General features: G+C 35.2%; 2 protein-coding genes across 2 annotated transcripts in view; one reads left to right on the top strand and one right to left on the bottom strand.

The window, feature by feature from the left end:
• The window catches only part of LOC142342910 (uncharacterized), an 18207-nt gene extending 9582 nt beyond the window's left edge, over positions 1-8625 (top strand). The window contains exons 2-3 of the mRNA XM_075394582.1: positions 4246-4426; positions 7988-8625. Of these exons, the coding sequence (XP_075250697.1) occupies positions 4246-4426; positions 7988-8500 (694 nt within the window). The 3' untranslated portion in view covers positions 8501-8625. The remainder of the gene's footprint in view (positions 1-4245; positions 4427-7987) is intronic.
• Positions 8540-24723, bottom strand: LOC142342917 (glyoxylate reductase/hydroxypyruvate reductase-like). The gene is made up of 3 exons (XM_075394594.1): positions 24452-24723; positions 9869-10081; positions 8540-9310 (listed from the first exon to the last, which is right to left on the bottom strand). The coding sequence occupies exons 1-3, from the start codon at positions 24643-24645 to the stop codon at positions 8719-8721; spliced, it is 999 nt and encodes a 332-aa protein (XP_075250709.1). The 5' UTR covers positions 24646-24723; the 3' UTR covers positions 8540-8718.

Genomic DNA, 24723 nt, shown 5'->3' with positions numbered 1-24723 from the left:
AAACACACTAAATTCTGCCTCGATGAAGTAGCAATCATAGGTTTCATTCGTGTGACATCAATAACTCATCACAATAAGTCGTATGGCAAAGAAAAATACAAAACCACGAAATTTTTGAGAAAACCCATAGTATCAAAGTCATAAAATTCTACAGCTTTCAACGGAAGGCATTGATTACGCTAAATTATGCCTAGATGATGTGACGACTAGGATGTTTTTAATTCAAAATTTATCAATAAGACATTACAACAAGTCATTGACTATGAAAACAACAACGAAAACAGGCAAAATCCAAAAGTTCGGTAGAAAATTGAGAGAAGAAAGTGTCGAAGCTATTTAAACCAAAAGCTTTTTTCTCTGAAAACTTTTTCATCGATCCATTGAACGTCTTCACTAAGCCAATGGGAGCTATCAGTATTAGGATAAAGCAATACGATTTCAAAAGGAACCAAAATTACTAAAAAAAATCCAAAAATTATAAAAATTATGAAAACTCGTGCACCGAAGTAAAAAAAACCAATAGTTAGAAGACAAAACCGCTAACAAGATAAATTGTTGTTGATGTAGAAAAGAAGCGGTTCTGTCATTACCGAGACTGACTTACAATTCACGAAAATAAGCTTAAGATTGATTTATGTTCAAAAAAAAATTCAAAAAAAAAATATTTTTAAAGACTTAACAGACATTAAACGCAAAAGCTTCAATAGGAATTCAATGAATACGCTCAGCTATGCGACGATGTGAATACAAGGATGTTTATCATGCCTAGGTAATCAATAAGACATCACAATATGTCTTATGACTATGAAAAAAAAACAGCAAATACAGGCAAAAACCAAAATTTCTTTAGAAAAATGGGAGAAGAAAGTGTTGAAGCCATTTAAACCATATTTTTTTCTCAGAAAGTTTTATCTATGGTCCTTTGGACGTCTTCACTAAAGGAAGATGTTGCCATCAATATTAGGATGACGTGATAAGATTTCAAAATGAACCAATAAAACGAAATGTCCAAAAAAAATTTTAAAAAATTTGAAATCTTGTGGCATTGAAGACGTATAACCAATAGTTAATTGAGAAAGCCGCCAATGAGATTAACTTATGTTGCAGTGGTATGAAGGAGTTCAATCCTGTTTTTACTGAGACGAACTTACAGTTCACAAAAATAAGTTTGATTTACTAATTTTAAAAAAAATTTCGAAAATTTATTTTCAAAGTCTTAACAGCCATTAGCTGTCCACTCAGAGCACTAGATGGGTTCACTTAATGCTCATTAGCAAATCTATTGCACCTTTAGTCAACAAGTTTATGCCATAGGATTATAAAACTTTAGTAAAACCTCAAAAAATAAATCAAAACTTCATTTGAAATTACGAAACTTGACATACGAATCCAAAAAAAAACATGAGCGATCCCTTCGAAACAAATTTTTTGTTCATTGGGCTTCATTTGATCGTAAAAGAGGTTTCTCATTAACGGAACTTCAATATTAAAAGTGTCTAGTAGTCTCTAGGTGACTTGAAAAAACAAAAAAATTGCAAAATTTTCTAAAAAAAAAAGAGCTCCCAAAACAAATTCGATTTTTTTTATATATTAAACTTCCCTCTAAGACTAGAGCTAGTCTTTATTATCTCCTTTCGTCTATTAAAAACCTAAAATTAAGTTACTTTTTGGCGTGAAATCTAGTTTTGATTTAAATTTTTCGTAGAAAAAACGTTAATTCGAACGAAAATTACGGTAAAAGTGAACAAAAGTGAACCAAATATCCAGTGTTCACATGAAACTTTAATCCTCGATAACTCCTCAAAAAAACGAAATTCATAAAAATCTTTTTAATTTCGAATTCTACGCTGGACGAGCTTTTTAATGATACCACGCACATTTCTCTACGATGAATATATCGGTCGGCCAAAATTCACGGAACAAAAAAAAACCCATTTGAGTATATAGTTCCTCCCCCCCCACAAGTGGGGTCGGAACAATAACATTTGAAAATTTAGATAAATAAAAAATTCTTTTCGGTCCTGGCTTCTTTTCATTATTCGAACAGCGATGAAATTAGAAATTTTCAAAGACACATAATAAAAGAAAGTTTATGGCGACTATATTTAAATAAAAATCACAAGTAGCAAAAAAATAATCTCTGGTCTGATTTTGTAAGACACGTTTAGGCAGAATTACAAGGAAGTAATCATTGCTAAAAACAATTTTTGTTAGAAAAAATCCCAGTTAAAACTTTCAAATCAGAGTGCTTCAATTTCACTCTGGATGTCATATTACTCAAATAATTCATTCATTCATATCAACAATACAACGATTGTCGAACGAGTACTATCGCTCATTACATAGTGATTGATAGCTCATTCAACCTTGTCTATCTCAATGAACGAGAACGGCGTCAGTTTGACAAAGAGGTAATAACAAAGAAGTAATCATTGCTAAAACAATTTTTGTTTGACAAAATCCCAGTTAAAACTTTTTCAAATCGAAGTGCTTCAATTTTTTTCAAAATGTGGTGTTAGCTGTTTCCTTAGATAAGTGCACAGTCAAACTTCATTTAAACATAAACACCATGGCGTCTATGTTTTAGAAACATAAACAACGAAACGTATCAAAGCATTATGAACAGTGATATTCGGGTGTCTTGATCACATTAAGTTGAACTCCAATCTCAAGTACACCTTTTCAAGTAGCATCTCAATTGCTCTTAACGAATTTCCGTTTTTCTTTTTTCTACTCTTTCTTCTGTCAGCATTACTAAAAAGCACAACAAATTCTTTATTTTTTTTATCAGTTAAGAACTTTATGATACTACTACAAAGAAAGAGCGCCTAGTGGTTAGCACTTCAAGAACGGGAAAATCAGAGTAGAGGACACGATGGTTCGAACAGCAGCTTATCTTCATTAAAAATTTTCCTTCTACTTAATAATAACCAAAACAATTTAGGAAACAGCTCTCAACTAATGACATTTTACCAGCCGCCTGATTATTTAATTCGGAGCAAATAGCAAACAAACAATGCTTCTTATACAAAAAACCAGTCACTCGTTCAGTAAATTAGGCGCTAACCTGTAGTAAACGCTAAACTACCACTAGAGAAGAAGACTCATATAGCTTTACTCAAAGCCGAGAACTTGCCATTCCACACAAGAGGCTAAAGGAAATAACCAAAAACCTATCTTCCCCTTAGCTATTATTTTATCACACTCCACTGACTTTTTTTATCATATGTTACTAATAATCAAACATATCAACTTAGTGCTATACGCGATTCGATTTCGTGGTGTCATGGTTTAGGTCAGCATAGCACTTTTTGAGGAACTTTCACTTTTTAAGGCACTTTCACTATAGTTTACTGTATAGTTTCCTGGATTGTTTGTTAATTTTAGTTAATTGTTTAATCGCTCTTGAACGAAGTTCATAGCAATTATTGTAAACGTGTGTCTTTTTTCATGCAAATTTTTTGCTTGACAATTTTGCGCTTTTCTTCTAGAACATTCTTTGACTTCTCAAGTGACTTTTTCACGCTTTCGTTCATCATTTTTGAGTGATCTCTAGTGCTCTGAAGTTGCTAATATAAAATCGGTTGCAGCATATTAAAATTAAGTGACCCGTAGCGCAGTGGTTAATGGGGGTGGTCATGGATCGAGGGGTTAGTGGTTTGAATCCCTGTGGGGTCAAAGTTTTCTTTCACCCATAAAGAAAAATTGCTCGACTAAAGACCATGAATTAAATTGCCTCGCCGGTCGTTCAGGAGCAATTCTTCCGACATTTGTCGGTTTATGTTTTCTTTTGTATTAAACTAGTCAAGAAATAAAATAGCTAAATCTCCACTCTACCATTTCGCCTTTTCGTGATCGTGTTTTACTTGATTGTCATCTGAAACTGATTCAACGACTCTTTTTTAACTGATTGATAATTTTGATGATACGAAAACGTTCTCTTCTTTTCTGAGTTTCTCAATTCATCCAAGAGAACATTTTCAGCTTCCCATCCACCCAAGTCTTAATTTTCGGAAGTGACTTTGACAAAACGAAAAATGATGTTTCGGTAGAGCAAGCTTTCGAAAAGAGTTTTCAATCTTGAAGAACTTTGATCAGAACTCAAAAGGCAATGTTATTAGTTGAGCATTGATTCTAGAAATATTGAATTACTAAGATCGTTCACTAAAATTTAGTATTCTTATTTCTTCTGATGAGAACCACTGATACAAAAAACTCATTTCTAAAAATCTTTGCCTGATTTAGCTTGGGTACTGACCCGTACCCTGGATTCGCAGACGACAGAGACCTATTCGACAGACTGACAGAGGGATACAGAATGGACTGTCCCAATCTGCTGAACGAACTGCACAGAGATGTGTACAACCTCATGCTCTGCTGCTGGGAACACGCACCAGATGAGCGCATCTCATTCACAGAAATCAAGGTTATTTATATATTTTTTTACAAATCAGCGTCCCAGCCTCGACTATAACACATGTCTAAGCCAATCGCAAGTAGCAAAAGCTCATTCATCTGTGCGTTTGCTACCGACCTCTGACCCGTCTTTGGGGTCAACTTGAGCAAACCTACAGCCAAAAAAGATACATGTTTATCAATAGTTCAATTTTCAATGCACAAAAACTTGCGTCTAATATTCATTACCAACAAAAAATCTCACATGGACTTTGATCGGAGATTAATTAGCTTTCCAAAATTATAAAACAACAAAAATTTTAATGGTCTTATGATGAAACTTTTTTTGCTTGAGCTGAAAACGGAACTGCAAACAAAAACTAAGACAGCACCCGAAAGCTGCAGTTACGACAATTTTAAATCAGGCGTGGCTTTTCAATGCAATTCAAAGAAAAATCTATAAGGACACTTTCTCTTTGACGTCTTCAGATATTTTTGCAGTTAAAATTGGTCACGTCGAAACAGGACGTTGAGTAAAAAAAATTGAGTTTTTCGACACAAAACTTCACAAGAAAATTTAAAGTAGATAGAGAAAATCGTTTTAAAAGTTTGTTTCGTCTATAATAATTTTGGTTCAACATCCAACAACTTCTCATTTAACTTGTCAATTTGACTTTTTTTACTACTTTTTTGAATTTTTCCTTCGGTTAACTTTCTAAGTTTTCCAAATCCATATCTGGGTCTAATTTTTTGCTTATTCATAGGAAATTCTTAGAATTGTATTGAGGGATTTGTTCTGCTATGTCATTCATTCGCCGTCTTCCAGACGACTTTTCGTTATGATGAATTGATCACAATCAGCACCTTTTTTTCAGTGATTTACTCATTAAAACTTATTATATCTAAATTGAATGTGAACGCTAAATGAAAGTAAATTCAGTTCATCCAAATGTTAAAAATATAAAATATAATGTTTATGGAGGCATTAGTAATTGGTTTTTGATTTAGAATTTAGATAGCGTTTGAGATCAGAATCTCGTTTTTATCTCCTTTTTTGTCTTTGGTATTTGTGGTGTTTCACCGTATTGTCGCGCAATCAGTCCGCCATAGTCTCTAATCCGGTGAAAACTACTCCATTTAGCCCTTCTGCGCACATTTTTCGCCCAGAAAAAAAAAGTTCTTTTTGCAAAAATAAAGCAGCCGTTTCCTATTTATTTTCTTTATCTCGAACTATGAATTAGAACTGCCATTATTGCGGGGAAAATAATTATTGTAATTCCAGGTTCGTCAACTTTTCTCTACTTTTTAGCCATTAATCCCTAGTATTGAACCTTTTTTGAAGTCTCCAACTCTTCAGCTCCCATCATGCAAAAATGAAATCTTAATTATTAAGATGTCATTTCTAAGCATTCTGACTAAATTCATCTCAAAACATAGAACAGCACAAAAATAGCGTTCACCAGCCCAATTAAGTCATTCTTAATCCCAAGTCTTTAGAGGATGAAAGTCTTTTCCAACTATTGTCTCCAAATATTTTCCTATAGTGATAATATTTCTGGTTGTCGCATGACGTAGTCACTAGAAAAGCTTTAAAATAGGTTCTCAAATGACAACATTTCTGCTCAATCTCATGCTAAATTGAGGATTCTATCACATTTTCAAAGTTTTCTTTCATGTCAATTTTTGTGAACAAAAAATTTCTTTCATGTCAATAAAGTGAACAAGGCAACTGGTTTCTTATTAAATTTCAGAACAAAACGAGCTAAAAAAAATTTTTAAAAAACAATTCAAATGTTCTAGCAAACTCCTAGTTTGATTTCAAACGTATTAAATGTCAACTCATTTTCCGGTAGTCAGAGAAGAGCAACATTATTGGCCTCTCAATTTTTGTCACATTTTTAATAGCATGCGCCAACTTTTAAAAATACAGAAAAACAATCCATGAGATGAGCATCTAAGATGGCTGGCATAATAAAGAGCCTACAGTAATTGGAATTACCTAATCTGATAAAAAAGATACTAACGAATCTTCCATAAACTTTTGTTAGGAACGTCAACCGGTTTAACCTTCGAATCTTTTCATAGTTCGGTCTCATACGAAAATTGCACTGACAAACATTTTTCAAAAACTCTACCGGAATTGAAAGCAATGTGGAACAAACAACGGGGAAATTTTACTACTAATCAATAAGATATAGCACGAAAAACTCAAGTGGAGTAACTTGGATCTAGCTTGGAAAATTCATCCAAAGTTTTTCAACACATTCATTACTTTAATTACAGAACAATAACCCAAAATTCATCCCTTAAAAATAATAAGGCTGTTCTATCGACCGACGAAGATGTTAACAGTTTCAGAAGTTTTCTAGCAAAAGAATAGCCTACTCTTGAGTTTTGAAAGTGTGAAGATTAATAGTATGAAGCAACTAGAAGTAAACGAATAAAATATCATGACCCAATTTTTCAAAAACCGAAAGCTTCAAAGAGTATATTGGCTCAATCACCTATGTTTCACTTAAAAACTAGATAGCTTAAAAATTAGATAAACGAAAAACTTCTAGATCCATTAAACCAACAAACGACGAGTTTAGTCTCAAGTCAGTCGCGCTTGAGCTCACGACGTTTGTATGTAAATCATGCTTCAGTGCAAACCTTCATAGCAATCAAATTAGATAAATTTCTTTGCGTTCTTAGTTACGTAGAAGCCAATTTTGACCTGCTTTCAAATCTACTTACTTTTTTGTTCTCAGTGATTTAAATTAGTGTTTTCATCTAATTCACAACTCTATACCAATTCTGTCCTACGACGAAGATGTATCGCAATTGCGCCACTATAAAATCGTTCATCTTAGATCACTATTAACCAAATTAAATTGTCAAAATATAATTGATAACTAGCCAGGACTTTCTGACACTCGAACTATGCAAATGCCTGCAAGAAAATATCATACTGCCGAAAACCTTTTTCAAATAATGCAACAATAATCGGTATGGAAATTTCCAATGATATGCATTTAGACGAGCGCAGCTGATAATTTAGCTCAACCAAGCCCATACTTTGAAGGCAAAAATTTATCCCGTATATGATTCCAACTTTCAAAATATGCATTATCCGTCTAGATAACGAATATTGTTTGCCCGCTGATTCCAAAATTTCAGTCAATCAGAATATTTTTTTGATCACTTACCTTCAATCCGTCATGACTTCCAACATTTTGTTTTATTCAGCGTCATGATTTCAGTAATTTTGTTCCTGATTACAGTTTGATTTGAAGCTATTGACGTGCCAACAATTGAACTTATTATCTTTCATACCTCACGCTGAGTTTTGTTCTGAAAACTATTAGAAGTGATAGCATTAATCAAGACGTTATGGTCGTAACAATAAATTCAGTGTAAACAAAAAAGGCCATGTGACAATCATTTCAATTCACAGCCAGTTTTTCACGATGTCAGCACACTTTCCTCAATGCCAAAACATTCAATGAAAATTCATTACAATATGCAAAGTTTTAGCAATCTGTAATTTGGCATTGGGAGAAATGTCTCGTAACCAAGTCTATGGTAGCATTTTAATGATTCAATTTTTCAGGAGTTTCTCAGAAACAAAATTCCCGAATCTCTTCTTGCCGAGATCCACGTAGAGAACAACAGTCCTTTGGAAGCCGAAAGCAACTCAGAGCCGCAGTCGGGTTCCAACATGGATACAAACTACAATATCATGACGTCATCAAATGATACTACAAGCAACACTCGAGGCGGTGATAGCAGTTCGGCCGATGATAACAATAACGACATAATTGGAGTAGAACGAGCAGCTTCGGCTTTGTACACGGCAATGCAAGGAGGATCTCTTACGCAACCCTCGTCTGAGACCACAAGCAGTACTCAAAATACATCAACTACTCAACCGTCCAGTTCCTCCAGTGCTTCACGACCAGGCAACAGTAGCAGGAGGGTGACAATACTTGATAACAGAAATCGAAGCCCAGATGACAATGACATGAGAAACGCAAGAGAAAACTCACAATCAGCCAATAACGCAAATGGTCATAATGATGGAGCTCTAAGCCGGATTTGCGAAGCTGAGCACAGCGAGATTTGACAAACTGACTCGTTCTATCCTCATAAAAATGAATAGCAATCAAGTAATTGATGAATTTCAATCAGAAGCGAAACTAAATACTCTTGTAATTACCATTAATTAATTCCAGTTTTACACTTTTGTAACTTCCAGTTTTCCACCCATACAGCCACTGCAAGACATTGATCGTACTGGTATAGTATCACAGGCGGCAGGCAGATTTTCGAGTGTTCCATATATTAGGGAAGAACTTCAGCCGGCATAGGTCTATCTTCCAAAGCCGCTTTCAAATTCTCCACAGCTAACATTGCCATAGCTTCTCGCGTATCAACACTAGCACTTCCAATATGCGGTAAAACTGTACAATTAGGTAAATGCAACAAAGTGTGATCTTTAGGCAAGGGTTCCGGGGTTGTCACGTCCAAACCTGCCGCTCTTATGATTCCAGTAGTCAATGCTTCTATTAATGCATCTTGGTCCAAAACGTCACCTCTACTGGCGTTGATAATAATTGAGTCTGGTTTCATTTTGGATAAGAAATCTCGATTAACCATAAGCTTTGTAGATGCATTTGATGAACACAGAACAATGACAAAATCACACTTCGGCAACATAACCTCAAGTTCAATTCGTTCACAAGGTGTGCCAATAGAGGCCAGGGTTGTTTCATCGCAGATGAAGCTTCTAGTTGCGTAGTAGAATTGTTTGACTGTGAAAGATGATAGGAGCTTTGCCACTGTTTGCGCAATTCGCCCAAAACCCACGAAGCCAATTGTAGAGCCCTTAATGTCTTTCCCACACATCCAGTTAGGGTTCCACTTTCCCACGTCTCTAAAAATCCGAGTTCAATCAACCTTTAGAAACGAACTTACAAAGTTGGAACAAATTGCTTCAACCACAGGCGGGGGATCAATTAAAAGCTACTTTAGCACAGAAGGGGTATTACCTAAGCAGCTAAAAAAACTTTATTAGAACAAAGAATATTTAAAAGGAAAATGAAATCAATTTCAGCGCCTTTTCCATTCAATCTTCAGTAGTAGATTCCTGCCAATTTTATCGAGCTGCTATAAATTGTGGATCTGTTCTGTTTATTCCCTCCCCGTGCTTTTGGGCCCCCAGTTACAATTCATATATTGTTACTTAGCACCTTACAAAAATAGAACGTGCGCCTGGGGGGCCGTAAAAGTTAAATGATCACTAAGCTGGGGAGCCGAAACAGAATAGATCCTATATTTTGAATGGGATCAATTTAGCACGCTAAAATCGAACATCCAACCGTGAAAGTCAGAATAGAAATTTTTCCTACAAAAAAATTGGTTAAAAAGATCAACTGGGCTAAGCTAATTTCTACAAACTTGGTTAGAGAGAAATGAATAAGATAACACTCACCCACTAAGCAAGCATTTGTGGGACTCAATGAGACGTCTCGCGGAGGCCATTAGTAATGCCACAACTAATTCTGCTGTTGTATCTGTTAAAACATCGGGAGTGTGCCCAATTCGAACCCCAAGAGAACGCAGCGCCTTCACGTCTAGATGATCATAGCCGACTGTCATTGTAGACACACACTTTAAGTTTGGTCCCACTGACTTGATCAGATCCCTAAATATAACACAACTTTACATCAGTAAGTAGTGGCTACCTCTCAGGGCTCCATGCCTACTGAAATATGAATAGAGCAAAGAAGAGGTCTACAAGGAATAAACAGAAAACAAAAATTATACGTGCATTTCGACTGCAATGTGCGTTTGTTTTTATATCATTTAAAAGCTCTTTATATCCTCGGAATTCATCAATAATTGGATAAAACCTTTACGTTGAATTAAATGCGATAATCTTGACAACAATCTTTGAGACATTTACCAGCGACGAAGGAAAAGCTTTTTAAAAAGACTACCCTTAACTCAAACTTCAGCTAAATTCCAGCCTCTTCATAGGAAACAAGTACTTTTATCATAACCGCCTTGTACAAGTAACAAAAAAGTGCGATCAGTGTTCTTGTCTCTCTTGTGAAGTCATCTCAAACGATCAGACAGGTCGAATTTTAAAGCAGTAAATACTCATTAATTAGTTTCATAACTGCTTTATGAGGCATCCTAACGATAAAGAAACAGATTGCAACATTCGATTCAGTCCTGACTTGTTTTATATTGCTCAATAATACTGCCGGCTGCAAAAGGTCTTTCTAAAGCAAGATACGTTTTCTCAAAGATTTAAGCGACTTTCAACGAATGGTTATTGTTCCGACCCCACTTGTGAGGGGGAGGAACTATATACTCAAATGTTTTTTTTTGTTCAGTCAATTTTGGCCGATCGATATATTCATCGCAGAGAAATGTATTGAAGTTTTGAGGATTGAAGTTTTGTGTGAACACGGGATATTTGTTCAGTTTTAGTGTGATTTTTCTTCAAATAAAGATATTTTCTATAAAAATAGGATTTCAAACTTAAATTTCTTGCCAAAAAATGAACCATATTCGTGTTCCTAATAGACTAAATGCGGTGAAAAAGACTAATTCTGGTCTGATAGGCAGCTTCAATATCAAAAAATTCGAAACTTATCTGAGAGCTATTTTTTATAAAATTTTTCTACTTTTTTTGCTTTTTTAAGTCACCTAGAGACAAGTCACTTTTCATATCGATGTTCCGTTAATGACAAACCTCCTTTACAGTCAAATGAAGCCCAATGAAGAAAAAAATCGTTTTCAAGGAATTGCTCATTTTTTTTAAATTCGACTCTGAGTTTTCGTAATTTTAGATGAAATTTTGAGTTTCTTTTTGAGGTTTTACTAATTTTTGGAGTCTTATTGCATGGACTCATTGACAAACAGTGCAATATCCTCTAGAATGAGACTCAAGTGAGCATATCTAGTGCTTTGAGTGGACAGCTAATGAATGTTAAGACTTAAAAAAATATTTCGAAAATTTTTTCGAAAATTAAGCAATCATAAACTTATTATCGTGAATTGTAAGTCAGTCTCTGTGATGTTAGCACACTCTTCCGTCCTACTGTAACCAAATTTGATCTAGTTGGCGGTTATATTTTCTAACTTTTGGTAATATGACTTTAACGACACAAGATTTCAAAAAGTTTTAAATTTTTTTTGGATATTTCCGTATTATTGGTTACTTTTGAAATCTTATCACATAACCCTGAAATTGACAGCTCCTATTGAATTAAAATAGACATTCAGTGGGTCACAGAAAAATTTTTCAGGTAAAAGCTTATGGTTTCGAATGGCTTCGACCTTTTCTTCTCGCACTTCTCTACTGAATTTGTGATTATACGACTTCAATAACACAAGAATTCAAAATTTAAAAAAATGGGATATTTTCGTATTATTGGTTACTTTTGAACACTTATCACTTTATTCAAATATTATACACATTATTCAAATATTATTCTAATCCCATTGGCTTGCAAAAGACATTCAGTGGATCACAGATAAAGTCTTCAGAGAAAAGCTAATGGTTTAAATGGCTTCAAAATTTTCTTCTCGCACTTTTCTACTGAATTTTGGTGTTCGCCTAGTTTTGTTGTTGTTTTCATAGTCTTAAGACTTATTGTGATCTCTTATTGATTATTTATGCATGACAAACATTTTTTTCCTGCCATCTTGTTATTTCTGAGCGTAGTTATTGGCTTCCGTTAAAAGCTATTGAATTTAATGGCTGTTAAAACTTTAAAAAAAGTTTTTCGAAAATTCTTTTGAATAGTAATCGATCCTAAAAATTTTTTGTGGATTGTTGGTCAGTCTTAGTACTCACAGGTCCCTTTCTATTTCTATTGCAGCCTAATTTAATATGGTTAGCCTTTTCTTCTTCTACCTATTAAGGCCACCTATTTTTATATGATCATTTTGAAATCTTATCATTTTATCCTAACACTCATAGTTCCCATTGGTTCAAGGAAGACGTTAATCGGATCATAAAAAAAGTTTTCAGAGAAGAATCTATGTTTTAAATTCCTTCGACACTTTCTTCTGGCACTTTTCTACTGAATTTTTGGTTGTTGCCTGTCTTTGTTGTTGTTTTCATCTTCAATAACTTATTGTAAGGTCTTTTTGACCGAATATGATTGGCAAACAAACTTGTTGTCCCATAGAGTCATAATTTAGCGTATTTAGTGGATTCCGTTGAAAGCCAATGAAATTAATGCCGTTGACACTACGAGTTTTCTCAAAAATTTCGTGGTTCTAATGTATTTGTTCATACTTGATTTTATGAAACTATATCAGTAAAAAAGAGTAATCCAATTGCCGTTAAAAAATTAATTGAACATAGAAAAGTTTTAGTGAAAAGTTCTTTTTTTAACGCTTTCGACACTTTTCGCTCAATTTTTTTTCATGAAATTGCTGTTTTTGCCTGTTTTTGTTCTTTAGGTAGCCGTAAATGGTTGAAAAGTCTCTTGAGCTTGAAATTGAGGATTGAATTAATGATGTTATCCGAATCAGTTAGTCAGTTTATAGCCTTTAGTCTTAAAGTTTAAGATATGTATTTTCAAACCTATTCAGTTTTTGTTGTTCTTTTCGTCAAATTGTAACTTATTTTCATCAATGAGAGATCACAACCAATTTCTTGTATTCCAAAAATAACAAATCTTTTGATACTATTTGTCACCAATGCTTTGTTTGTTGGAGAATAATCGTTTTTACAAACGTTTTTTGAGGGGTCATTTTTTGCACTTCTTTTTCTCTTCTTTCAGAACAATAGCGTAGTAACAGATCCCAATGGTTTCCAAATGTGGCCCAAATAAACTTATTTAATCCCTCAGTATAATTCCTGCAGCTGAATTAGTAGCAATAAGAATTGAATTAGAAATACATAATATTCAGATAATAGCTAATGACTTTAATGGTAGCAATAGTTTGTGTTTTCGCAAATCGTTTCTCAATTTTTAAGTTTTTCTTCAGTTCGTTCTTAAGTCTTAAACTACCCAAAGAACTTTTGGTTTTGTAGTAACTTTTCAGTAATTTATCAAGGATTTTTTAGTTAAAAGCTAATGATTTTTAAGACTTTTGATATTTCTTGGTTCAAAATATGTTGATTAATTTTTGAATTTCGCCTCATTGATCGTTCTCTTTGTTGACTTGTAACATAGTCTCATTAAAAAAACTTTCCATCCGCTGTATAGTTAGGAGAAATTAAGTTTGAGCAGATAAGGTTATATCTGACTGCATTTTGACGTTGTTACTATGTGCTTTTAAATTTAGATATTCAGTTTTTGCCGTGAAAATTTTGTTATTGCTAATTTTTTTGGTTATTTTTTTTGTCTCGTAGTCTCTTTAACTTCAAATCTCATTGGCGCTGTAATAAGGCATGACATTATGTAATTCAATTAGGAGATAGGTTGTGTAACGATTGCTTTAAACTCAAACATCTATTTTTGTTTTTTCTTCATTTGGTTGACAATTAAGTCAAAAATGTAGATGAGCTCGAGTCGGAACATCATGTGCGAACGCACATTAACGAGCCGCCTTGTTGATATTATCCTCCGCTAAAAAAAATGTCTAAACACTGCTCTTCATCAGCGCAAAAATCTGTCATCTAACAAGCCAATTGAAACTTTCAACGATATCGGTGAAACTCTGTGTTAAGAGCCATGACAAACATTCTTGTTGATAAAAAATATTTTGTGGATTTTTTTCGGGAAATAAACAGCATTGCTTTTCGCCCTACATTTCCAAAATTTAGTTCCACCAAGGAGATTGTTGGCTCATTATCTGCTACTCAAAGCATCAGGCAAGCAGTTTTGTTATTTTAGAGACAGAATCAACCCGAAATAACAACTTTGGTTACATTGATTTAAAATAACAAACTCAATGCAGAATCTTCATCCAAAATCTAGCAAATCATACATGAAAGCCAACAGGAAGCAAAAACATAATACTTTAGCAAGTATGAAAGGCCAGTTTTTTAACCATCTTTCTATTCAGGCCAGTGGAAAATAGCGATGAATAAATTAGATTTTTGCACTGAGATTTTTAGTTTCACCTCATATATAATATAAAAACTCAAATTAAATTTGCGCACGCCTTATTCCAGCGGTGGGGAGTGGGGTAGAAAGAGTTCAGCATGTCTTTCAAGGGTCTTAACATCCCAGACACACACGTCACACGCTTACAAAAACATTTCAAACTTTGTGCAAAAGCAAATGTAAACGTACTCAGATTCGAAATTAAATTGAATTGACAATTTCTCGAGAAATGCGACCCGCAATGCAGAAGAGGATGATTCCAAACGAACACCATTGCACTCTTTAAATGACACCCCGTCCACAATACATCAACCTTGAGGTACAAAAATAATGTAAAAATAACGGAAAAGGGAAATGCAGTACCGCACGCTGTGTCATTAAATGGTCACAGAATTATTATGAAATAAGTTCAAGGTATAATAGCACCAATACTATCTCAACTTATGGGAGATGTTTGCAGTGTGTCACAATCCAGGTAGCGGCTTCAAATATCTTTGTAGGAGTTCGCAAAAAATAGTACACAAACTCTGGAACTTTTTACCAGTTTGATCTATACTTGCGAGGATCAAAAGAAGGTCCCTGCTGCCATATAACTACGATGGGCACCCAGAATAACCCTTGACTTGTTAGAGGGGTGCTCGCATCGTCTAAATCGGCACACGAGGCAGGGCCTGCTAGAACACTACATTCTCTAAGGTAGAATTATGAGTAAAGTATCCTTAAAAAATGAGCTATAATTTGGACTTTTGCAGTTGTCTCAGCATTAATGTTTGCATAACCGAACTCCAATAGAGCATTAACTAGTTAAACATTTCGATATTGTAAAGAATTTCGTAAAATAACTGACTTAATTTTTGGTACACAAGAGAAACCTGGCTGTTGATTTCTAGTATTGTATCAACAATCTAAAACTTGACAAAAAAATTGTTGATAACTGACGATGAGTGTTAGTTGCTAAAGACTTTAAAGCCAACTTGAGCAGGTCATAAATGTAGAGCTCTTCAACAGTAAGAACTCGATATTTTTCATATAGTTGTTCAGCGCTTTCCCGTGGAGAGAGAAAAGTAATACAGCGTAGAAAATTTTGTAAACGTTTAAGAATGCCAAGAGTTGTTTTCGAGCAGCCACCATACATAAGTAAAACATAATGAATTTTTGGCTGAAAACAGAAATCAAAAACATTTCAGTATAACACATTTTATGTATTTTTGCATTACAAAAACTAAGTCAAGCAATTCCCTTACTCTATTTGCAACCTAATTCACATGCTCTTTAAAAAGCAAATTTTTGTCAATGTGTACACCTAGGTATGTAGTTACATTTCGGAACTCTATCTCCATCTCTTGAACAAATACAGATTTTGCAGTATTTAGAGAGCATTGCAACTCTGTTTTAGATAGGTTTAAAGAAAGATGGTTGCTAATTGTTAATGTTCAATTCCTGTTGAATTTGACTTTGTTTAGCGTTTAGGGGAAAAAAGAGAGAAGTATCGTCAGCATAACGAGGAACTTTCGATAGAATGCAGTGCTCGCTTAGGTCTTTTATTTATATTAAAAACAACGGGCCCCAAGACGAAGCCCTGTGGGACACCACAGGAGACTTCGCAAAGATCTGATTGGATGTCTCCAATGGCTACTAAATGTTTCCTTTCAGCAAGATAATCCTTAAGCAGCTTCAAAGAACATCTACATATGCCATATGTACTTAGTTTGTGAGCCAAAGGATTATGATTCACTTTATCGAATGCTTTCTTTTCAAACCAAAATAACAAGTTGAATGAACAAACGATTTACGATCACGCATGAGTATGATCTTCTGGGTTAGCTCCGCGATTGCATCAATCTTTGAAGGCTTTGAACGGAAACCGAAATGACGTTCAGACCGAAACTCAAGTTGAGTTAAGGAGTCTAAGAGATTATTTTATATAAACTCTTTCCATTATCTTACGCACGAAAGAATTGATATTGGTCGACACTTATTAATATCAAATTTCGATTAAAAAAAATCATGTACAAGAATATTCTTGGCCAGATTGTACACTGTGGGGTAAATATCGTTCCTGAAACGATTTGAAATAATATCTTGAAAAATGGGAGCCATTCAAAAATGCAAGCTTATATTTAAGAAACTAGACATCGTGAAAATGAGGTGTAGACGAGGCTAATAATTGGTTAATTGTACTTTCAAAGAAAAAATGGATGGCCATTGCATGTAGATTGAAAACCGCTTTGGTCTTAATTCAATCACACTGATGGTAAAAAAAGCCTTTCGACAGTCTTGCTCAAAAGCTCCTGAATAAATTGTTAAACTCACATGCGGTTTCTCGCTTTTTCTGAATTGACAATCCATTATTTTTAACTTAAGATTGCACAAGGTTTTTTCGAGCTTGAACCGCAAGTTCATTTCTGCCCTTGAATAACCCAGCTCTCGAAACGAATTTTCAATTTTCTTTGTGTAATAATCTTTTTGCTTTTCTGATAGCTGCGGTTACTTTGTTTCGCCAAAATTGTGCTCGTCTTTTTACTGACTCGTCGAAACAATCAGTAGGTAAGTTTTGCTGAGAAACGGTCTCTTCTATTGGACAGATTCTTAATGTAGTCATTAGACCACGGACACAGTGACTCGTTTAATATATTTTTTCGAATTTACTTTATGAGCAAATAAGCTTACCGCATCTATGATAGTCTAGTTCAATTTGATGCACTGATCGTTTACTCCTAGTGTACGAAACACATTCTGAGTTTAAGAATTAAGCAAAGAAAAGAACTCTTGTTTCTTATTAATTGAATTGAAAAATTTTAGGTTGCGCCTAATGTTAGTCGGTGGCTGGGTTGGGCTACAAGTAAAACGTAATGCAATTTGATAACGGTGAGTTATATTAACCTTGTGTACAACAGTCTCAAATTTTGATCAAAATAATATTTTGCCACGACATGATCAAGAAGAGATCTTGAATTCTCAGTTTCTCGCAAGACTTTGGCTATATTTTGTCTAAAACCATTGCTTTCAATGATGTTTAGGTAGTCAAGGATGGATGAAGGATTTCAAATTGAATTCAGATGAAAATCACCTATTATGATTGGGCAACAGGAATTGCTGTTCAGCAGTTCCATAAATTTATCAAACTCATGAAGAAACACTGACGTTCGATGATGAGCGTTAAATGACTGTTGAAAGAACAATTTTCCGAAAAATTTCGAGATGTAGGCTTTCAGCAGCTCTGATCCAAGGAGGAACACGCCAATCCCGCCTTTTCTCGTTGTCCTAGGTTTTGTTGGAAGTCGCTGATAACCTGGTATATAGAAGTGTTCTACCAATTCATTTTCTGTTAAACAAGTTTCAGTCAAAACAAAGCTCATCGCAGTGAGCTTTTAAAGACCGAATGTTTAAGTGAAGAAAATTGTGCTTAGGTTTGGTCTATATTTTCGCTTAACTGCAAACTAGCAGAATCATCAACTGATGCTGTTAAAATGTTTCAACAAAATTGCTTGCTTGCTTAATGCCGATTGTGATCAATAGCCATATTTTCATCTTCGCAAAGGGGCGATATGAGAAGAAATCTCTTCCTCACTCGATCTTGGAAGCATCCGGCAGTTGGCGGTCTCCTCGTTAGATTTGGCATCGGAGATTGGTTCAAAATGTATACTGGAAATTTGCTCTGCCTTTCTTCTTGTGGCGCGTTAGAAAATTCTAAAGGTTTCAATTCATCAATCGACTTGATCTCCACTGCATCGGCACTTTCTATATTCCCATTGAGCGCGCATGATTTCTACTTTTTCCTTAAAACCGTAATTCTTTTTTCGACTGCATGATGAATTATGATCAGGGGCTCTTCAACGATCACTCGTTTTCCTTCACTATTTACAATTTCTCTCAGCTATGATTTTCGTCGCCAAACAAGATCTCGAAGCTTATGATGCAAAAATTGTACAATAACGGTGACGACTTGACAATTTCCCAAATGATTACAAGCTGCAATATTGTGCTCAGTAAAACCCACCTATAAGATGTTATTCATAATGAAGAGCACTGTGGAAATGTACCTTGGTTGTGTTTGAATATTTGAGAATACAAGGCAGCCTTTCCGGGAATACCACTAAAGTTCTCTAGTCCTCTAATTCAAGTCAGGGATGCCATTCGAATCTTCTATAGTTCGCTCAAGACATTCTCTAACTCTCGTTCCATGTATTCCAGCCTTTTGTTCTGTTTCTCCACAATTTTGATTAACATCAAAATTTGCCTGATATTTGAGATCGAGAGGTCATCATGATTATTTTTAAAAAGTAACGTCGCAGTGTTCATCGCTTCTTCATTTGAGTTTGATACACAAGATGAATTAATTGTCATTTTCTGAAACTAATTATAATCAACAATTAGGCTAAAAGCAACCAAAATATTCAAGCATGTATATCCAGAACAATCAATAGGTTTCAAAATAACGTTGCTCAGTTTTCCTTTCTTCGGTATTTTGCCACTAATCCAATTTCAGTAGCACAAAGTGCCCATAATGTTGCTCTACTATCTCATAAACTCAACTACTAACACAACTCAGACTTCGAAAAAAGAAATTTAGTAAATTCAGTTGAACTCAAAAAATGAAAAACATTACCTGGCGCACAAATACGTCCTATATCTTGCGGTCACAAAGGACTCCTTCTCATTAAAGAGCAAATGCGACCACTAGAAAAGACACAGGACAACAAGAAACGTCGACAACAATGAATGAAACGCGCACAATACACTGATATTTTAATGAAACAAAAGTCATAACAATGAATCTCACTTTGACGAAATCAAAAAACACAACAATGCATTATTGAGACACATGTATGACCTTTAGAAACCATTAGTTAAGATTGTCAGGAGTCAGAAGCATCGGGATAAAAGCATTGAGAATAGAAGTCGAAATGCCGCACGCGAATAAAAACTCTAAAAGACTAAGAGCACCGCCATATAGCAAGGCGCAGCTCACAGCTTCTCAGCTATAAACAATGGGCCAAAAACTGTTAACCTAGGCTACATTAGAGAAACCTCTAAAGCGAACTTCGACAGAAAAAAGGTTTTAAAATCAAAAATTGTAGAGCAGACAAGCAACCAAAAATGCAACAACTTTTGTCTTTCCTATTTCATACTCACACCAAAACTCTTCATCACAAGTAACTAACGTAGCCTGAAAACCCACAGAAAAGACGCCAAAAAGCACAGAACACATTTGTTGTTTTAAAAATATAAGAGTAACATCGAAATAATCTTAGTTTCATTCTAACAGTAAATGATTTTAAAAAAGTTGCAGTAAAATTGGAATAAAAATTGGAATAATGTCGAGCAAAAAAGCCAGCAAACATTCTACAATTTATGTCTCGCTGATTTCATACTCACACAAAATTCCTCATCAGAAAGCCCTCCAATACTCTTCTTCGAGAGGCCAAAATAGGCGGGCGGCTGGCTGATAGCCCGTTCAGCAGATACGAGGCATTTAAAAACCAATTTATTTCGGAAGAGCAAGCCACCAAAAAGTAAACCTGCCACGAGAAACTGAGGGGATGATAGTAGCCTTTTTACTCTGGGCAAAAACTAGGGGCATAAAATTTTAGAATTAAGTTGATTGTAGATAAAATTTGATATAAAATTTCTGAGCATCAGCCTTCCTCAAATCAGCACGAGCAAATTTTCAATTCAGCTACTTTAATTCTTAACGAGGGCAATATACACCAGACAAAACCATAACCAAGTGTGATCCTAAGAAAAAATGGTCAGAAGAGTTATTGCCTTAGAATATCAATCGGACAAAAACAATCCGTAATTATTGTTTGAGAGAAATAAATCAGAAGCCAGCTCAAAAAATCAGATGTAGCGGCGCCTATAAGAGTAACAGCAGACGATTTACGTCATCAATCAAGAAAAAAGTTACATGTCTACTTCTGCTAACTTTGAACTTCGTTCTGAAATAAATTGGTCGTGAGAAAAAAAACACAATAAAGGCAAGACATACGGTTTTTATTGAAAAAGCCTGGAAACATGAGAAAACTGCAAAAATAACTCACAAGGTGCTAGATCCTCAAGAAATCCCTTACTGGATTTATTCACTTGGCGATTTACGGAAATCATACATGAAAATCAACAAGAAGCAAGAACATTACGTTAGCAAGTTTGAAACTCTTGGAAAATAGCGACAAATATTTTAGATTTTTACCCCGAGAAACTCTCGAATTAAAATTGCTCACGAATAATTCCAGCGGTGGGACGTATGGTAGAAAGAGGTCAGCATGTTTATCACGGGCTTTCAGATCACAGAATAGACACACGTCACACGTTTACAAAAACGGTTTCAAACTTTTTCCGAAAGCAATTGATCAACGTACTCATTCAAAATCAACCAGAATATTCAAGCAAAAGTAAAAATAACGTTGCTCATAGTTTTCCGTTGTTTCAACCTTCTGGACCACTAAGGCTAATTCAGCAGCACAAAAGGGCTGTAATGTTCATATAATGTCGCATAAATTCAATTATCAACACAACTGAGACAAAAAAAAAAACGAAATTTAGTAGCGTTCATTTGAACTCGAAAATCATAAAAGCATTACCTAGCGCACAAATACGCCCCTCGTCCTACGGTCGCAAAAAACATCTCATTAAAGAGCGAATGCGACCAGTCAACATTAACACCAAAACAGAGGACAACAAGAAACGTCGACAATAAATAAAACTCGCAAAACCCGCTGATATTTTATTAAAACAAACAGCGTCAAAGTCATATTAACCACTAATTGCACTTTCACGAATTAAAAAAAACAAAACACTGCACTATTGACACATGAGTGCCCTATTGAAGCCATTAGATAAGATTATCAGGATCCAGGACCATCCGGATAAAACAACCGAGAATAGAAGTCAAATTGCCAGTCAAAAAACCAGGAGAACCTTCACATAGCTAGCTGACCTTATAGCTTCACTGTTATAAAGAACGGGCCATAAGCTGCTAACGTAGCCTAAAAAACCTCAAAAAGCAGACAACTTATTTCCTTATTTTAAAAATTTCAGAATGCTATCGAAACTATCTTAGTTTTATTCTAACAGTAAATAGTTCTAAAAAAATTGGAGTAAAACTGAAATAATGTAGAGCAAAAAGCCACCAAACATGCTACAAGTTATGTTTTTCCGATTTCATACTCACACCAAATTCTTCGTCAGAAAGCCCTCCAATACTCGTCTTCGAGAGGCGAAAAAAGGCGCGCGGCTGGATGATAGCCCGTTCAGCAGATTACGAGGCAATTCAAAACTAACTTATTTCGGAAGAGCCGAGCAAAAACTAGGGGCATAAAATTTCAGAATTAAGTTGATTGTAGATAAACTTTAATATAACATTTCTGAGCATCAGCCTTCCTCAAATGAGCACGAGTAATTTTTCAATTCAGCTACTTTAATTCTTAACGAAGGCAATTTACACCAGACAAAACCATGAGCCAAGTCTGATCATAAGGAAAATGGTTATTAGAGTTATTGCTTTAGAATATCAATCGGACTAAAACAATCCGTAATTATTGTTTGAGAGAAACAAATCATTAGCCAGCTCAAAAAATCAGATGTAGCAGCGCCTATGAGAGTAACAGCAGACGATTTGCATCATCAATCAAGAAATAAATTACATGTCTACTTCTGCTAACTTTTAATGTTGTTCTGAAATAAATTGGTTGTGAGAAAAAAACACGATAAAGGCAAGACATAAGGTCCTTATTGAAAAGCCTGGACACATGAGAAAACTGCAAAAATAGCTCACAAGGTGCTAGATCCTCAAGAAATCCCTCAATGGATTGATTCACTTGGCGATTTACGGAAATCATACATAAAAATCAACAAGAAGCAAGAACACGTTAGCAAGTTTGAAACTCCTGGAAAATAGCGATAAATGTTTTAGATTTTTACCCCGAGAAACTCTCGAATTAAAACTGCTCACGAATTATTCCAGCGGTGGGACGTATGGTAGAAAGAGGTCAGCATGTTTATCACGGGCTTTCAGATCATAGAATAGACACACGTCACACGTTTACAAAAATGGTTTCAAACTTTTTCCGAAAGCAATTGATCAACGTACTCATTCAAAATCAACCAAAATATTCAAGCAACAGTAAAAATAACGTTGCTCATAGTTTTCCATTATTTCAACCTTCTGGGCCACTAATGCTAATTCAGCAGCACAAAATGGCTGTAATGTTCATATAAATTCAATTATCAACACAACAGACCAAAAAAACCAAAATTTAGTAGCGTTCAGTTGAACTCGAAAATCATAAAAGCATTACCTATCGCACAAATACGTCCCTCGTCCTACGGTCGCAAAAAACATCTCATTAAAGAGCGAATGCGACCAGTCAACATTAACACCAAAACAGAGGACAACAAGAAACGTCGACAATAAATAAAACTCGCAAAACCCGCTGATATTTTATTAAAACAAACAGCGTCAAAGTCATATTAACCACTAATTGCACTTTGACGAATTAAAAAAAAACAAAACACTGCACTATTGACACATGAGTGCCCTATTGAAGCCATTAGATAAGATTATCAGGATCCAGGACCATCCGGATAAAACAACCGAGAATAGAAGTCAAATTGCCAGTCAAAAAACCAGGAGAACCTTCACATAGCTAGCTGACCTTATAGCTTCACTGTTATAAAGAACGGGCCATAAGCTGCTAACGTAGCCTAAAAAACCTCAAAAAGCAGACAACTTATTTCCTTATTTTAAAAATTTCAGAATGCTATCGAAACTATCTTAGTTTTATTCTAACAGTAAATAGTTCTAAAAAAATTGGAGTAAAACTGAAATAATGTAGAGCAAAAGCCACCAAACATGCTACAAGTTATGTTTTTCCGATTTCATACTCACACCAAATTCTTCGTCAGAAAGCCCTCCAATACTCGTCTTCGAGAGGCCAAAAAAGGCGCGCGGCTGGTTGATAGCCTGTTCAGCAGATTACGAGACATTTAATAACTCGCTTATTTCGGGATAAACCCGCCACGAGAAACGGAGGGGGATGATAGTAGCCTTTCAAGCTAGGCAATATTTAGGGGCATCAAACTTTAGAATAAGTTATTTTTAGATAAAATTTGATATAAAATTTTTGAGCATGAGCCTTCCTCAAATCAGCACGAGCAATTGAGTTCAGCTACTTTCGTTCTGAACGAGGGCAACTTAGACCAGACGAAAACAAAAGTCAAGTGTGATCGGACAGAAGACGGTTAAGAAGAGTTATTGCTTTAAAATATGAATCGGACTAAAATAATCGGTAATCATTGTTTGAAAAAAATAAATCACATGAAACAGCTCAAAAGGTTAAATGTAGCGGCGCTTATGAGAGTAACAGCAGAGCATTTAGGTCATCACTCAGCAAAAATGTTACATGTCCACTTCTGCTAACTTTGAACGTTGTTCTGACATCCAAAAGTCTTGAGGAAAAAATACAATAAAGGCAAGACATATACGGTCCTTATTCAAAAAGCCTGGAAACATGAGACAAACTGCAAAATTAGCAGCAGAAGGTGCGAGATACACAAGGATTGAGTCACTTTGCGTTTTACGTCTTCCCAACAACGGTACCAACTTTGCCCGTCAGAAATAAAGAATTGATTGAGTCAATGCAGCTATTTCAATACAATTATTCCGGATTAAAGAGATTGTGAATAATCTTTCTTGTTGTAGCTGTCGCTCAGAGCTGCAAATTCGCGGGTAATTTTGGCGGGATATCGGTGCTTATCACCGTTTTTAGCTGGTTCCTTAGTTGCATTGGTATAATAAAATAGATATATTAGTAGTAAGACTGATTATCCACAACTTGCTTGTGGTCCGGCGACCTTTCTGCATCTACGCCATGGTGCGTGACATGCGGTCCCCGGATAAGCGGGGCCAGAGGGCCCATCGAACGGTAGCACCATCGAATAAAGATTATTGGTTCCCTTATTTTGCTACCCAAAGAGAATTATGAATCACTGACCCCTTGATTTTAGACTCCAGGGTCACAAAAATTCCACTGGCACTTGTCAAGCGTTTGCTCATTTCATCATCCGGCATTGGATTGTCATCGTTCCAGACTTCGACGTCGAATCCCTTGTAGCTCGTGAGTGTTTTCAAAGCATTCGGAGGAATTCTCTGGGCGACAACAATTGACTTCCTCGTAACCGCAGACATCACAAAACAAACAACTGAAATGATCTTGAAAATTATTTCATGTACACTAAGTTTCGAAATTTGAAACCAACGAATATC

This window comes from Convolutriloba macropyga, chromosome 1, assembly GCF_964194025.1.
Source record: "Convolutriloba macropyga chromosome 1, txConMacr16.3, whole genome shotgun sequence".
Classification (NCBI taxonomy): Eukaryota; Metazoa; Xenacoelomorpha; order Acoela; family Convolutidae; genus Convolutriloba; species Convolutriloba macropyga.
Note: the sequence above shows the minus strand (reverse complement) of the source record. Positions and strands in the feature narration are given on the sequence as shown.

What these genes read in the sequence shown, in the direction of transcription:
- LOC142342917 (XM_075394594.1), bottom strand. Translation starts at nt 24,645, where the DNA reads ATGTCTGCGGTTACGAGGAAGTCAATTGTTGTCGCCCAGAGAATTCCT. An exon ending in CTGGAGTCTAAAATCAAGGG is followed by an intron (nt 10,082 to 24,451) that starts GTCAGTGATTCA and finishes TGTTATATTTAG; the next exon opens with GGATCTGATCAAGTCAGTGG. An exon ending in CACAAATGCTTGCTTAGTGG is followed by an intron (nt 9,311 to 9,868) that starts GTGAGTGTTATC and finishes TCGGATTTTTAG; the next exon opens with AGACGTGGGAAAGTGGAACC.